This window comes from Mesoplodon bidens (genome assembly GCF_964165515.1).
Source record: "Mesoplodon bidens genome assembly, chromosome: 13".
Classification (NCBI taxonomy): Eukaryota; Metazoa; Chordata; class Mammalia; order Artiodactyla; family Ziphiidae; genus Mesoplodon; species Mesoplodon bidens.
In genome coordinates this window covers 27,392,237-27,409,295 of record NC_138169.1, presented here as the reverse complement: position 1 = coordinate 27,409,295, position 17,059 = coordinate 27,392,237, and the positions used below count along the sequence as shown (strand labels likewise).

The 17,059-nt window shown below is 50.3% G+C and overlaps 1 protein-coding gene across 3 annotated transcripts in view; it reads left to right on the top strand.

Moving 5' to 3' along the window:
• The window catches only part of HIRA (histone cell cycle regulator), a 76,676-nt gene extending 59,858 nt beyond the window's left edge, over positions 1-16,818 (top strand). For all 3 annotated transcript variants that reach the window (XM_081251761.1, XM_081251762.1, XM_081251763.1), the window contains 7 exons: positions 135-296; positions 413-471; positions 669-774; positions 1,998-2,120; positions 2,481-2,644; positions 4,389-4,477; positions 16,029-16,818. In XM_081251761.1, coding sequence (XP_081107887.1) covers positions 135-296; positions 413-471; positions 669-774; positions 1,998-2,120; positions 2,481-2,644; positions 4,389-4,477; positions 16,029-16,145 — 820 coding nt within the window. In that variant the 3' untranslated portion in view covers positions 16,146-16,818. The remainder of the gene's footprint in view (positions 1-134; positions 297-412; positions 472-668; positions 775-1,997; positions 2,121-2,480; positions 2,645-4,388; positions 4,478-16,028) is intronic.
• Positions 16,819-17,059: the final 241 nt, after the last annotated feature.

Genomic DNA, 17,059 nt, shown 5'->3' with positions numbered 1-17,059 from the left:
GGGAGAGGACTCCATCTCCAGGCAGAGGTCTCCAGTAGGCACCATCAGCTCTGCCGCCCGGCCTGGCTCTGTCCCTGCATCTCGGGGCCACCAGAGCTCCCAGCCCCCCTGACGCCAGCCCCCTGCTCCCCCAGTGACGTGGTGTGTGTCGCCTGTGAAAAGCGGATGCTGTCCGTGTTCTCCACCTGTGGTCGACGCCTCCTCCCTCCCATCCTGCTGCCATCCCCGATCTCCACCCTGCACTGCACCGGCTCCTACGTCATGGCCCTCACCGCCACAGCCACGCTGTCCGTCTGGTGAGAGGCAGGGCGGGAGCGGCTGTGCGGGTGCCCCTTGCTGCAGGGAGGGTCGCCCCGCCGGCACACAGGCCCTCGGGCCCGGCTGGAGGGTGAGCTGCTCCTGTCTCCCCCAGGGATGTGCACAGGCAGATAGTGGTGGTGAAGGAAGAGTCCCTACACTCCATCTTGGCAGGTGAGCCTGGCAGGGGGCCGCCCCGTCGCTGGGGTGGGGTTGGGGGCGGGCAGCTCAAGTCCAGGTGTGGCACAAAGGGCTCCTCTCAGCCAAGACGGAGAGCAGGCTCTGGGGTCCCTTCTGCGTGGCTAGGGCTGCGGGAGCCATGGCACCCACTGACGGGAATACGCTGGAACCCCTTCTTGGTGTCTCCCTAGGAAGTGACATGACGGTGTCACAGATCTTGCTGACGCAGCATGGAATCCCCGTGATGAACCTGTCGGACGGGAAAGCCTACTGCTTCAACCCATCACTGTCTGCGTGGTAAGCACGCTGCCCTGAGCCCTGCCCCGTGGAGGGTCCATCTGAGCCAGAACCCAGCACAGCCAGCAAGGGCCCCGCCTGGCCCACTTCTCCTGGGAGTCTGGCCAGAGTGGAGGCCGCAGTGCAGCCCCCATCCCTGCCGGCCCCCTGCCTCTCTGCCCTCAGACCCGTACACAGGGACGCTGTCCTTCCCCTGCACTGTTCCCTGGGGGTCACTTTGTCTGGAGCAGACATTTGAACTTTTATGATTGTAGATGAGTAGTTCCAGCCTGGCCTCCATAGGTGCCATCAGCTTCACGGCAGCCTCATCCAGCCCTGCTGTTTTGTAGCTTAGTTGGAGCCAAGGGACACTTCCGACTGGCTTGGTGCATTAGTGGGGCTGCACTGTCACTCACCACATGTGAGGTCTGTACCTTTGCTCTGTCTATTTTGGAGTCCTTTTCTATATTGGTAAAACCTCTTTTTTTTGTTCTGCCGCGCTGCATGTCTCGCGGATCTTAGTTCCCCAACTAGGGATCGAACCTGGGCCCCCTGCATAGGAAACATGGAGTCCTAAGCAGGGAAGTCCCTGTAAAACTTCTTTGTACATCAGAGATCTTAACCCAGAGTTAGGAAGCGTGTACCTCATGTACCAGCCGATCAGAAGTTTTCACTTGCCTGCACCTTGCTCCTTCAGGCCCAAGTGTGCCGCCATCCAGCCCGTCTCTGTTAAGGGTTGCCAGACACAAGTTTATCCTCAGACTGAGATCTCGTTCTTGAGTTTAAAAAAAAAAAAAAACAGCAACCCTCAAGATCCCCACTCCCTGCTCTTCCAAATTGCAAAATACCATGTATTGTATGTGATTAGTATAATAATGGAAACAAGCCGGTTATTTGAGAAGGGAAATGTGGACTCTGTAGGCACCAGGCTGTTTTTAAGTTGTGTGAAGGGTCCAGAGAATGTGAAGCACTGATGCCTGGGATGCTGTGTGAGCTCTGGGAGGCTGGACGCCGGGACTCCTCAGCTGCTTCCGAGGGCCGCAGCACATGGGCTCCCAGACAGACTAGCATCCCAGGCATACTTGCCCCCCGCCCCCAGGACCTGAGACCCAGGGCCGGAGTGTCCGAGTAAGGAGGCCCTACATGGGCATACAGGGACCTCAGCTCCCTCAGTGCCCCTTGCTGCCTGCCTCTGCTGGGCCTCCTGGTTTCCCTGAGTTCCGCTCCTGCCTTTGCCTCCCCAGGAACCTGGTTTCTGACAAGCAGGACTCCCTGGCCCAGTGTGCAGACTTCAGGAGCAGCCTGCCACCCCAGGACGCCATGCTGTGCTCGGGGCCCTTAGCCATAGTCCAGGGCCGCGCCTCCACGTAGGTGACCCGGGTGCAGGGGAGGCATCCGGCCGGCTGTGTGGACGTGGTCCCTCCGAGGCCTGCCTTCTGACTGCCTGAGCCCAGCGGCACTCACAGGGCTGGGCTGGGGCTGCCGAGGGCTGGGAGCCACACTGGGCACTGTCTCAGGGTGCACGGTCACAGCTCTGTCACTTCAAGACCTGGGCGGCAGTCTGAGGGGCTGCGGGTCATGGATCCCCATGTTGGGCTGCACTTTGGGTGGGGGCCTGGGCTGCTGGCCTGTCCCCTCGGGGGCTAGATGGGAGGTGCAGAACAGCAGGACCTGGGGGCGGTTGGGCTGCCGTGGAGTCTGATACCTGCCCCTCCCCGCCCCAGCAGCTCAGGGAGGCAGGCAGCCCGGCTCTTCTCCGTGCCTCACATGGTGCAGCAGGAGACCACCTTGGCCTACCTGGAGAGCCAGGTCGCCGCAGCACTCACCCTGCGCTCCAGCCACGAGTACCGCCACTGGCTCCTCCTCTACGTGCGATACCTCGTGAACGAAGGTGAGCTTCCCGGTGGTCCTTCTGTCCTCCCGGGCCCCACTCAGTCCCCATCCCAATGGGACCCTCCCGAGGGCCCGAGTGTCAGGGCCCAGGTGCAGCAGCCTGGGCTCTGTCCTCCCTCCTCCCGGCTTCCCGTGGTCGCCCCCTGGGGCCCTGGCCTCCCGCTCCCAAGTCAGTGAGGTGGGCAGCCCAGCAGGTGTCCAGCCCCACCACGGGCTGAACCGAGCAGCCCCTGAGGCCACAAGGATTGGTGGCAGGAGGGTGTGGGGGCAGAGGACTCACAGACACAGGCTCAACTCCCCCTGACCTCGTTGCCCCCTCAGAGCATCAGTGGGCCTGTCCCTCTCTTTCTCCTTCCTGGAAGGGCCAGCCTGCTGTCCAGCACCTCCCCTCGGCCCTCCAGCCCAGCTTTCCCCACCAGGGCTCTTACAGCCATATCCCCGTCCCAGCATCCCCCTCCTCACCCCGCCCCGCTCCTTCTGTGGGTCAGCAGACAGCAGGGTGTTGGAAGACGTGACCTCCCACAGCCTCTTGACTCCCTGTGAGGCAGGCGTGGGCTCCGGCCTTGCCAGCTAGCTTCCCTCCGCTTGAGCTTGGCCTCCAGGGCCGTGGCCTGGGGATGGCCCTCCCCAGCTCTCCCTGTGTCACCACGCAGCCTGGGCCTGGTCACGGAGCTGGCACCCCCACACCCTCTCCTGCCTTTCTTGCTTTGCTTTCAACTCCTCCCCTGTTTTGTTCATGATTTAGAGAAAACAAATTAAGTACGGAAAAGACAGAGAAAAACTTGCCCGACCTCTACGGGTGTAACTCGCAAAATTCGCCCATCACGTTGCCAGACCCCTCCCCCACAGACCCCAGGGATGAGTTCGGTATGGACTCATCCTGCCCAGACTTACTGAACACTCGGTGTTCCTGCAACCTTGCGCCTCTGCCAGGCACTCGGGTCACGTGTGGCCTCACCCCCGTACCCCCGGAAAGCCTGCCTCCAGCTCCTCTCTGGTTTCCTCCATCCTGGGTGTCAGTTCACTGGGGCTGCCCCCGTAGGGGACACCTCACCTCAACCTCTTGCTTCTCTTTCTCCATCTTCACGCACGTATGGCCCAGGGCCCGCGCACAACTCCCCTACCCTCTCTGTCCCTCCTTCCTCCCTCGGGGGAGGAGGACTCGAGCTTCACAGGGACACCAGCTCTCCTCTAAGCGTCCTCAGGTTCCACCCTCATCACTGGCTGGTTTCCTCCATTCCCTGTGGCTTCGGCTGTCGCTGATTCTGCCTCCAGCGTGGCTGGCGCTCCCCCCGCCCCCGCCCCCGCCCCCCGGCTGTGCCGTAGCCCCACCTCCTCCGCCCAAACTCATTCCCACGCCCATCTTCTCCCGAAGGACACCATCTGACCCTGCACGTCTGCCCCCACCTCTTCTCTCCAATAGGCCCCCTCAGCCCACTCCCCTCCTCCCACAGCCCCCACATTCTCCACCCCCTTGGGGGGGTCTGTCCCAGAGCTTCCACGTCTCGTCTTCCCTGGCCCAGCACACAGCAGCCACTGCGTGTGTTTCCTGGGATTGGGGGGGTGAGTCAGAGCCTCTCGCTATGGCCTCTGAGCGCTGAACTGAGACAAGGAGGCAACAAAGTGAGTGTTTGTTCTTTCTGCTTTGATGTACACAACAACTGAGCCTGTTCTTGACTTTATTTCTTTTTGTAATGTGTTCCTATTTCTGTTTTGTTTTGTTTTTTGTTTTCTGTAATTAGGGTTTGAATACCGACTCCGAGAAATATGCAAGGACTTACTGGGGCCTGTTCACTCCTCCACTGGAAGCCAATGGGAGTCAACAGTAGTAGTAAGTGCCACTTTCCTTTTTGCCACAAGAAATCTCTCCTGAAAAATAAAGGTGGAAATTGAAAAGTATGCCAAAGTGCTTTGAAATTCTTCCCTGTTACACTCTTCCAGCACACTGCCGGCATCAGAGAGAGGGCGGGTTGCCAGCCCACCCACCCTGGCAGGAGCCCTTGGCATCAGGGGCTGAGGGAGCGTCCACTCAGCCACGTGCCTGTGCTGGGAAAGCCGCTTGCCGGGGGCTTTGGATTTGTTAGTAGTGAGGCTCATAGTCCGGTCAGGAGGCAGACGTGAGCGAGTAAGCAGTTCAGTTAACAGGACAATGATGGGTGTGCCAGGGAGAATGCGGCGGGGAGGCCTCGGAAGAGGACTTGCAGGATGAAACCCCAGGACAGGAATGAGCCTGCTGCGTGGAGACCGGGGAATGTGCTGGTAGAGGTGACAGAAGTGCAGAGGGCTTGGCCCATGGAGGCCGATGTGGTTGGAACATCGTTGGCAGAGGAGAGGGTGTGACGTGAGTCCAGAGAGGGCAGGAGGTGGATCCCTGGAACCTTGTGAGGAGCTGGGGTTTAGTCTAGGGCAGCGGGAGCCGGCAGAGGAGTTGGCGCTGATGTAGCAGAGCAGTCGGGACAAGGCAGACCTGGCAGTAGCTGAAGACAGCTTGGATCCATGTGGCAGCCACAGAGAAGGGAGAGGAAGCAGATTCAAGATGTATTTTGGAGGCAGAACCTACAAGACTGGGCGGGTGGGTGGTTGGATGTGGAGCAGGTGAGGGAAAGAGAATAATGAACATAATGAAATTGCACAGATGAGACTGTGGCTCACACAAGTGGGTAGAGTGCATTGATTGACTTCGGCAAGGAACAGGTTGGCGGGGAACTGGGGGCATGGTTCGTTCCACTGCTTCACTCAGCCGTTGGGCAGCTGCCGGTGGAGCCCCACTCTGGCCAGGCGTAGCTCTGCAGCCAGCTGCAGCCCCGCCTTCATGCAGACAGAGGCAGATTGGAGACAAATGAGCAAGTACATGTAACGTGTTGGCGGGGATGGGTCCTGTGAACACCAATGAAGAGGGCAGGGGTGTGGAGTGCTGATGGGGTGCTGTTTTACATCCAGTGATCGAGGAAGCCCTGACTGATTGACAGAGATCAGAGGAGGTAAGGGAGGAAGCCCCGCAGATATCTGGGGGAAGAACATCCAGGCAGAGGGAACAGTGAGGACAAAGGCCCTGAGGTATGAGGGCTCGAGTGTAAAAGGAGCAGCTGAGCAGAGGTGATGGGAGGGTAAAAGAGGTGAAAGACTGGAGGGTCGGTCCTGGGAGGACTCTGGAGGTCTCGGTGTGTACTTGGCCTCCATTTTTTATTTTGTTGCTGTAGATGTTAATTTAGTTGGTTACTAGAATCCTAAGTTCAAAATCAATTTTCTTTAGAGTTTTGAAGGTATTGTGCCACAGACTTTTAGCATTTGCTGCTGTTGCTAAAACTGCCGCCAGTCCGATTTCCGTTGCTTTGTAAGTTCTTTCAGGATCCTGCCTTGGTGCTTTCAAGTCTCACAAAGCTCTCGGTCTATGTCTTTCATTCATTCTGTGGACTTTACTTAGAGGCTGTCTTTGGTTATAGCTTCCCTTTCATTTCCCTCATCATCAGAGAGATAGCATGTCCTCCCTTCTTAAAATCTGCTCCATCATTTTTTTTTTTTTTTTTTTTTTTTTTTTTTTTTTTTTTTTTTTTGCTGTACGCGGGCCTCTCACTGCTGTGGCCTCTCCCGTTGCGGAGCACAGGCTCCGGACACACAGGCTCCGCGGCCATGGCTCGCGGGCCCAGCCGCTGCGCGGCATGTGGGATCTTCCGGGATAGGGGCACGAACCCGTGTCCCCTGCATCGGCAGGCGGACTCTCAACCACTGCGCCACCAGGGAAGCCCCATCATTTTTTATAGTTCTAATTCTCCTTGAAATTTTCATTTTAGTCTTTTGAGCACAGTAAGCTTAGTTATTTTATTTTAAAGTTGCATGTCTGATAGTCCTAGTATCAGGAGCCCTTGTGGGTCTGTCTCTATTGCCTATAAATGTTTCTACTGGTTCTCGTTCACGTTATCTTATCTCCTTAAGTGCCTGGTTATTTTCAACTGTCTGCTGGACATGGTATTTGAAAAATTACTTGTAGAAATGGCTTGAGCCTCAGGTGATGTTGCTTTTGCACAGAGCATTTTATTTGCTTCGGTGCCAACTCTTAAGCCACCCGCTCTGCAGGGTCTCAACCCGGTCAGGATGGAGGTTTTCTGGGCTGCCTGGGGACTTTTCAGGGCTGGGCACTGGCTGGTGCAGGGGCTGGTTTCCTTCCAGTTTACCCTTATTCTAGGGTCGGGTCATCCCTTGGGGATACCAGCACAAAGAAGAGGTGCTTTACCAGGGACCCCCACTTTTCATGGACCTTAGGCCCCTGCTTTGGTCCCCCGGGCTCCCAACTCTGACAGAAGCCCACTCAGCCTCTTCCTCATCAGTACATGTTCCCAAGGCCAAGGTGTCCCTCTGGATTCCTGCCTTCCCCCACCCCGGCTCAGTCCTTCACCCCAGCACATTAGCTCTTGGAGTTCTGCTTCTGCTTAACCAGCTTTGTCCCCTGTCCTCAACAGGAAGGGTGTTCTGAATTACCTGCAGTAGTCGAGCTGTTTCCCAGCACACCTCACCTCTGGGCAGCCTGACAGGCCATCTGCTTGCGGGGTGGGGGAGCACGTGTCTGACAAAGCCCTACCCTTGGCTGGGTTGTGGGGCTTCACTCTGTGCCCAGCTGCCACTCTGGGGGCCTGAGCCCAAGACGTTAGCCAGAGCTCTACATAGAGGTTCTCTGTCTCAGCCTGAAGGTGGGCACCCTAGGCCAAGATGGGGCGGGGAGCACAGGCAGGCCACCGGTTACCAGCCATGCACCCTCCTGTCCCCCTCCTTCCTGCTGTTCTTGCTGACCCCAAGCTTTGTCCAGGAGAGCTTGTGGCTCCCTTCCCAGGAGCACCATCAGTGCAGTGCTACCTGCTTTTTACCTCTGCCAGCTGCCTAAAACCACTGGTCTGCTCGGGGTCCCCAGTATCCATGACAAATGCTTTCAACTGCAGGTAAATGACACCCTGTCTAGTGGTGGCTGAAGTCGTTTTATTCTGTCCTCCAAAACAAGTCCTTTGGAGTTAAGTGGAGGTCTGTATCTCTGATTCTCTTGGCCTCTCCCTCACGTCATAAGATGGCTTTCATGTCCAATTGAAGGAAGGAAGACAGAAGGAAACCGGTACCAGTAGCATCCACCCTCTTAAAAGGAAAGCCAGCCCATGCCTCACAGCAGCCAGCAGACCACTTGGGCACCCCCACTGGGAGGGAGGCCAGGAAGGCAAGCTGTGAAGAGTATGGCAGGGAAGTCTTGGAGCAGGTCTGGACAGAGCCAACTCCTGTCTGCTACATCCCCTTCTGGCCTCAGCGCTCTTCTGAATTTATGCCTTTTTTTTTTAATACATCTTTATTGGAGTATAATTGCTTCACAATACTGTGTTAGTTTGTGTTGTACAACAAAGTGAATCAGCTATATGTATACATATATCCCCATATCCCCTCCCTCTTGAGCCTCCCTCCCACCCTCCCGATGCCATCCCTCTAGGCGGTCACAAAGCACCAAACTGATCTCCCTGTGCGCCGCTGCTTCCCACTAGCTATCTGTTTTACATTTGGTAGTGTATATATGTCAATGCTAGTCTCACTTCGCCCCAGCTTCCCCTCCCCGCCCCGTATCCTCAAGTCTATTCTCTATATCTGCATCTTTATTCCTGCCCTGTCACTACGTTCATCAGTACCATTTTTTTTTTTTTAGATTCCATATATATGCGTTAGCATACAGTATTTGTTTTTCTCTTTCTGGCTTACTTCACTCTGTATGACAGACTCTAGGTCCATCCACCTCACTACAAATAACTCAATTTCATTTCTTTTTATGGCTGAGTAATATTCCATTGTATATATGTGCCACATCTTCTTTATCCATTCATCTGTCAGTGGGCATTTAGGTTGCTTCCATGTCCTGGCTATTGTAAATAGTGCTGCAGTGCACATTGTGATACATGTCTCTTTTTGAATTATGGTTTTCTCAGGGTATATGCCCAGTAGTGGGATTGCTGGGTCATATGGAAGTTCTATGTTTAGTTTTTTAAGGAACCTCCATACTGTTCTCCATAGTAGCTGTATCAATTTACATTCTCACCAATGGTGCAGGAGGGTTCCCTTTTCACCATACCCTTTCCAGCATTTATTGTTTCTAGATTTTTTGATAATGGCCATTCTGACCGGTGTGAGATGATATCTCATTGTAGTTTTGATTTTCATTTCACTAATAATTAAGTGATGTTGAGCATCTTTTCATGTGCCTCTTGGCCATCTGTATGTCTTCTTTGGTGAAATGTCTATGTAGGTCTTCCGCCCATTTTTTTTTTAATTTATTTTATTTTTGGCTGCATTGGGTCTTCATTGCTGCGTTCTGTAGTTGCGGTCACCGGGGGCTACTCTTCGTTGCGGTGTGCAGGCTTCTCAGTGTAGTGGCTTCTCTTGTTACAGAGCACAGGCTCTAGGCATGCGGGCTTTAGCAGCACGTAGGCTCAGTAGTTGTGGCGCACGGACTTAGTTGCTCTGCAGCATGTGGGATCTTCCCGGACCAGGGCTCGAACCCGTGTCCCCTGCATTGGCAGGCGGATCCTTAACCACTGCGCCACCAGGGAAGCCCTTCCGCCCACTTTTTAATTGGGTTGTTTGTTTTTTTGATATTGAGCTCCTTACTGTCTCTTCATCTTGATATGGGAAGCAGAGGGGGTGAATTGAGTATGAGCCCTCTGCCTTCTTGTTGAGTTTCTTTGTGAACACTTTCATGGTGAGAATGAAACTGAAACCATTCAAATGAAACTGGTCCTCAGGATGGCTGGGAAATGGAGCTGTGGGGATGGAGCGTGCTGCCAACGAGCAATGCTGACTCTAGATTTAAGAGCCACTTGTATTTCCTGTTGAAATATGTTGGTGTCATTTGTTTTTCTTTTTGGTTTGTAGGAATTCTTTATATTTTGGGAAAATCTGTGATATGAGCTGCCAGCGCATCTCAGGAGACCCCCAAAATCCAGGTTTCTTTCCCTCAAAGATCATGGCTCAGTGTGTACAGGAGGGAGACAGTAAGCAGAGGGTTGGGCACTAAGCAGCCATCCTTCAGGTGCGTGCGTGGCTGCCGGCCTCTGAATCCCCAGCTGGACCCTGCTCTTGGGAAACCTCCGTCCGCCAAGGTCTTCATTGTAGGACCTGTGACACTGACCTGAGAAGTGGTGATGAGCTGTGTCCAGGCTGGTGCCTGAAACAGTGGACAGCACCATCCATTTCTGAGAGCCCAGGCTGGGAGGTGGTACTGGTGGCTGTTGGTATTGATACCAGCCACACCAGCCTTCCAGCCAGAGGGCACATCCTCTGTCTGGTAGTTTGCCCCTGGTGCCACAGGCAGACAGAATGTTTTGCTTTGCTTATAGCAGTTTATTTCATTCCCTTTCATTTTTTTAAATAGCGCTTTTCAGGTTTTTTTATTTTAAATTTATTTTGAATGATAATGTAGTCACATATCTCAAAAATTAAAAGGTACAGTAGTTTTGAAATAAGTTTTGAAATCAGGAAGTATGAGACTGCCACCTTACATCATCTTTTTCAAGATTCATATGGCTATTTGGGGTCCCTTGGGATTCCATAAGAATTGTAGGAAGGATTTTTCTATTTCTGTGAAAAATGCCGGTAAGATATTGATAGGGAGTGCATTAAATCTATAGATTGCTTTGGTATTATTGGTATTATTGACATCTTAACCATATTAATAGGTCTTCCAATCCATGAACATGGGATGTCTCTCCATTTATTTATATCTTTTTTTTTTTTTTGCAGTACACAGCCCTCTCACTGTTGTGGCCTCTCCCGTTGCAGAGCACAGGCTCTGAATGTGCAGGCTCAGCGGCCATGGCTCACGGGCCTAGCCGCTCTGCTGCATGTGGGATCTTCCCGGACCGGGGCACGAACCCGTGTCCCCTGCATCAGCAGGCAGACTCTCAACCACTGCACCACCAGGGAAGCCCTATTTATATCTTCTTTAATTTCTTTCAGCAACATTTTGTAGTTTTCAGTATACTAGTCTTTCTCCTCCTTGGTTAAGTTTATTCCTAAGTATTTTGTTCTTTTGGAGCTTACTGCAAATGGAATTGTTTTCTTAATTTCTTTTCCAGATTGTTGGTTGGCAGTATATAAAAACGCAGCTGATTTTTGTGTGTTGCTTTCATATTCTGCACACTTGCTGTATTCATTTATTCTAATGGGTTTTTTTGTGGAATCTTTAGGGTTTTCTACATATAAGATTATGTTGTCTGCAAACAAATAAGTTTACTTCTTCCTTTCAAATTTGGGTGTCTTTTATTTCTTTTTCTTGCCTCATTGTTCTGGCTAGGACTTTTTAGTATTATGTTGAATAGAAGTGAAAGTGGGGCATCCTTGCCTTATTCCTGACCTTAGAGCAAAAGCTTTCAGTCTTTTAACACTGAGTATGATACTAGCTGTGGGCTTTTCATATATGGCCTTAATTTTATTGAGATAGTTTCCTCCTATTACCAGTTTGTTGATTGTTTTAGTAGTGAAGGAGTGTTGAATTTTGTCAAATGCTTTTTCTGCATCAATTGAGGTGATCTTCTGGGATTTTTTTTTCTTCATTCTATTAATGTGGTGTATTACATTGATTGATTTTAGTTTCTTAAACCACCCTTGCATTCCAGGAGTAAATCACACTTTGTCATAGTATATAAGCCTTTCCATTTGCTGTTAAATTCTGTTTGCTAGTACCAGTACCGGTACCAGTCCGCAGCCTGTTAGGAACCAGGTCGCACAGCAGGAGATGAGTGGCGGGCAAGCGAGTGAAGCTTCATCTGCTGCTCCCCATCACTCCCCATCGCTCACATTACTTCCTGAACCATCGCTCACATTACTGCCTGAACCATCCCCCCAACATTCCCATTACCACCTGAACTGTTGCTTGCATTACACCTGAACCATCCCCCCATCACTCCCATTACTGCATGAACTGTTGCTTGCATTACCACCTGAACCATCCCCCCCATCATTTGCATTACCGCCTGAACCACCTCCCCCATCACTTGCATTACTGCCTGAACAATCCCCCCCATCACTCGCATTACCTCCTGAACCATCGCTCGCACTACCGCCTGAACCATCCCCCCATCACTCCCATTACCTTCCTGAACCATTGCTTGCATTGCCTCCTGAACCATCCCTCCCATCACTCCCATTACCACCTGAACCACCCCCCCATCACTTGTATTACCACCTGAACCATCTCCCGCATCACTTGCATTACCACCTGAACCATCTCCCACATCACTTGCATTACCACCTGAACCATCCCCCCGATCACCCACATTACTTCCTGAACCATCTCCCCCATCACTTGTATTACCACCTAAACCATCCCCCCATCACTCGCATTACTGCCTGAACCATTGCTCACATTACTGCCTGAACCGTCTCCCACCTCTGACCCCCGGCCCGTGGAAAAATTGTCTTCCACGAAACCTGTCCCTGGTGCCAAAAAGGTTGGGGACCACTGCAGTAGGTTTTTTTTTTTTTTTTTTTTTGCGATATGTGGGCCTCTCACTGTTGCGGCCTCTCCCATTGCGGAGCACAGGCTCCGGACGCACAGGCCCAGCGGCCATGGCTCACGGGCCCAGCCACTCCGCGGCATGTGGGATCTTCCCAGACCGGGGCACAAACCCGTTTCCCCTGCATCGGCAGGCGGACTCTCAACCACTGCACCACCAGGGAAGTCCCTGCAGTAGTATTTTGTTCAGCACTCATCAGTGTTCACAAGGGACATTGGACTATTTTCTTTCCTTGTAGTGTCTTTGTCTGGCTTTCGTATCAGGATAATGCTGGTCTCATACAATGAATCTAAACATGTTCTCTTCTCTTCAGTTTTTTGAAAGAGTATGTAGAGGATTGTTGTTCATTCTTCTTTAAATTTTTGGTAAAATTCACCAGTGAAGCCATCTGGTCAGTCCTGGGCTTTTCTTTGTTGGGAGCTTTTTGATTACTGATTCAACCTCCTTGTTACTTATAGATCTGTTCACATTTGCTATTTCTTCATGATTCGGTCTTGGTAAGCTGTGTATTTCTAGGAAGTTGTCCATTTTATCTAGGTCATCCTGTTTGTTGGTGTACAGTTGTTCATAGTATTCTCTTATTTATACTCCTTTTATTTTTGTGGCATCAGTTGCAGTGTCCCTATTTCACTTCTGATTTTCATTATTTGAGTCTTCTGTTTTTCTTAGTCCATGTAGCTAAATGCTTGTCAATTTTGATGCTCTTTTCAAGGAATTCATTTTTGGTTTTATTATTTTCTCTATAGTTTTTCTGTTCTCCATTTTACTTAATTTCTGATATGTATGATTTTCTTCTGCTTGTTTGGGGTTTAGTTTGCTTTTATTTTTCTAGTTTTGTTAAATGCAATGTTCTGTTATTAATTTGATTTCTGAATCTTTCTTTGTAGATTGTTATAGCTATAAATTTCTCTCTAGCCAGTGCTTTTGCTGCATTCCAGTATGTTGTGTTTTCATTTTCATTTGTCCCTAGTTATTTTTTAATTTCCCTTGTAATTTCTTCTTTGAATCATTGATTGTTTAACAGTGTGTTAATTTCCACATATTTGTGTGTGTTCCAGTTTTTCTTCTGCTGTTGATTTCTAGTTTCATTCCATTGTGATTGGAAAAGACACTTTTATGATTCAGTCTTTTTAAGCTTATTGAGACTTGTTTTGTAGCCTAATATGTGGTCTGTCCTGGTGAATGTTCCACATGCACTTGAGAAAAATGTATATTCTGCTCTTGTTGGGTGGCGTGTTCTGCATATGTGTCCTTTAGGTCCAGTTGGTCTATACTGCTTTTCAGGTCCTCTATTTCTTTTTTTTTTTTTTTTTTGCGGTACGTGGGCCTCTCACTGTTACTGTTGTGGCCTCTCCCGTTGCAGAGCACAGGCTCCGGACGTGCAGGCTCAGCGGCCATGGCTTACGGGCCTAGCCGCTCCACGGCATGTGGGATCTTCCCAGACCAGGGCACGAACCCGCGTCCCCTGCATCGGCAGGCGGACTTTCAACCACTGCGCCACCAGGGAAGCCCCTCTCTCTATTTCTTATTGATCTTCTGTCTGGTTGTTCTATCCATTATTGAAAATAGGATATCGAAGTCTTCTGCAAATTGTAGGACTGTCTTATTTCTCCTTTCAATTCAGATAATGTTTGCACCATGTGTTTAGGAACTCTGATGTTTGGTGGGTATATGTTTATAACTGTTACATCTTCTTGGTCAATTGACCCTTTTATCATTATACAGTGTCCTGTGTCTTATAACAATTTTTGACATAAAGTCTATATTGTCTATTATTAGTATAGCCATCTCTTTTCTATTTTGCTTATTATTTACATGGGCTATCTTTTTGATTCTTTCACTTTCAACCTGTGTATATCCTCCTTTAGATCTAAGTGAGTTCCTTGTAAGCAGCATATAGTTGGATCCTGTTCTTTTATCCATTTTTTGATTAAGGAGTTTAATCCATTTTCAACATGTGCTGTATTTCCACTTATGCTATACAAGACTGCTTTTAAATTTTTTAATTTCCCTAAAAGTTTCACTCCTGCTTCTTTCCACAACCTTAGACATTCTGTTGTATTCTACCTGTATCTCTTGACCCCAGGTTCCCAAGGGTCTGCAGTTCCCCTGCAGCTTTCACATGCCACATTGCTCACCACTGCCTTTTGCAGCCTCCGTCCTGATATCTATACTATGCTACTGTTCCCATCAGTACTCTCCATTCATTTAGGTTTTCTTTAATGCCTTCCAGTAAAGTTTTTAAATTTTCAGCACATAGGCCATATGCATCATTTTTAGAATTATTCTTAGATTTTTATAATTGTGGCTATTCTGAGTGATAAGTTGTTTTATGTTTTCTGATTATTCATTGCTGCTGTACATATGCATTTGACTTTGGTATATTAATCACCAGCCATCTTTCTACACATTTCTATTATTTTTATTAATTTGTCCATTAATTGTTTTGCATTTCCTATGTGGATTAAACAATGAAGTCATCTCAAATAATCTTTTTATTTCCTATTTTCCAGTTCTAAGTTTTCTAATATTAAATTCTCCTTGATTTCCAGGATAAACTGTACTTGGTCATGAGTTGCCATCTATTTTTTTTTTTTTTGGCCATGCAGCACAGCCAAAAAAAAAAAAAAAAAAAACTTTATTGTGAATCTTGGTATGTCATCTTTTGTAAGTAATATGTTCTTGTACTTTAGGAATTTTCTGTCTTTTATATCTGAAAATTCTGTATATTTCATTCTAATGTGTCTGGTTATCAGTTTTCCCATATATTACTTGATCAGCACTCAGTGGAGCCTTTCAACCTAAGGCCATTCGTTGTTGTTTAATTATGTGAAATATACCCATATTATTTCTTTAAATATTTCTTTCTCTCTTCTTTCTCTGTCTCCTGTGGGATCCATTATGTGGATGTTGGGCCTACCTGCTGCGCTCTACCTGCCTTTGTAGGCAACAGTACAGTTTCTCCTCTTACAGTTTCCTCTCTGCCTGCCTCCCTGCTGAGTGTGGGCTGCTCCTCCATCTGACCTCACTCTGACTTGGTCTTCAGCAGTGTCCAGTCTCCTGCTAATCCCATCTCCTTCAACCACTGTGTTGCTCAAACTTGGTATCTACACTTGGTTCTTTTCTATAATTCATCATCTTGTTACCACACTTGTTTTAACATATTGGCCCTCCTCTTCCAGTGGTCAGTGCTGTCAGTTGGTGGTTTTCCCTTTGCAGCAGCCGTGCTCCTCAAGGGTCTGTGCGGTGGAGACCCTGCGTGGCAGTGCATGTTGCAGGAGGGCCCAGGCAGACATGGTGCCACCCAGGGTGGAGGAGGCATAGGCAAGAGCTGAGGGCAGAGACTCCAGGACTGTAAAACCAAGGCCAGTCACTGTCACCCAGGCACCTCCTCGCCCCTGGCCTTGACCTCAAGTCCCTGGAGCACATCCACATAAGGGAGTGGCCCCTCCAGGATAGCCGTCTGCCTGGCCCTCTGCCCTGGTAGCCTTACTTCCATCCTTCTCTGGATGGTCAGGCTACTCTGGCCACTAACCAGTGCAATCAGAGGCCAGCGGTGACTGTGCCAGCAGACTTAGGGGACACGGAAGAGCAGAACCTACCTGGTACCCACCCTTGAACTGTGTCCCTCCCTGGGCCCTGCCTCTCCACCCCATGTGCCCAAGCTCAGCTTTTTAGCTGTCCCAGGCCTCCCAGCATATAGAGAAATTGTTCTCATCCATCTATGGTTTCTCCAGGGGGTGCCCATGGGGCAGATGGGCACAAGGGTCTTTGTTGGGCCAGGGAAACCCCCCCAGTCTAGCTCTCCTCACTGTCAGTTGCACTCAGCTGTCACTCCTGTATCCGCAGGGTCTGCGGAAGAGGGACCTGCTGAAGGAGCTGCTGCCAGTCATCGGGCAGAACCTCCGCTTCCAGCGCCTCTTCACCGAGTGTCAGGAACAGCTCGACATCTTGAGGGACAAGTAGCCTGCCCAGCCGCAGCAAGGGCAGGGCCACACTCTCGCCAATGAGGACACACAGGTCGGCCTCTTATCTCGCTGGGCTACAGGATGAGGAGACACTGGCAGGAGGTGGGCTGTCCCGCACCAGTACCGGCCCAGCCCCTGGGCACACTTCCCGTGTCCTGGGCCTGTTTCTCCCTCAGGGGGAGCAGCTCTGCCCACAACTCGTTCCTCCCTCCAGGACCCTGGTGCAGAGCTGGGGCTCTGCCCAACTGCCCCGGGGCCAGTGAGGCAGCCCAGGCCTGCTGTCTTCAGCACGGTCCCCAGATGGATACTAGCCCTGCTACTGTAGGCGCCGTGCTGCTCCAGCTATGACGAATGAGCCATTTGTGAAAGAGAACCCTGAGACGTTAGCGTATTATGCAGTCAGTAGACTGACCTGAGACCTATGTAAAAAGAAAGCCTATTCCAACACATGGACTATTTTTGTACTAGAATTTGCTAACTTGTAATATGGAATTTTCCTTTTGGCCAATAATCAGGATTTCCCTATAAGTCACTTGGACATTGGTCACTTGTAGGAAATTTAAACTCTAATTATGACAGCTACATTGAAAAATAATTGTACTGAAATGAACTTGTCTATCTTCATTTAGTTTTAATTTTTAAATGTTTGTAAAAAGAGACTTTTTGGGGGGATGGGGCAGAGGGTGGGTGATTTCTTTTGTAAGTGTAAAATAAATGAACACGCATTGGATACCAAATGGTCCTGACTTGCCCTGCCTTTTCCTTCTAACTTCCACCTCCCTCCCCTGCACTGTGAATCCCTCGCCTTTGATGTCATCTGATCCCCCCCAGCCCCTCCATGCAAAAAGTCATTTCACGGCATGGAGTCACTTTCCTGGTCGTGTAGCATCTCAGGCTGAGCTGGGCGAGCGG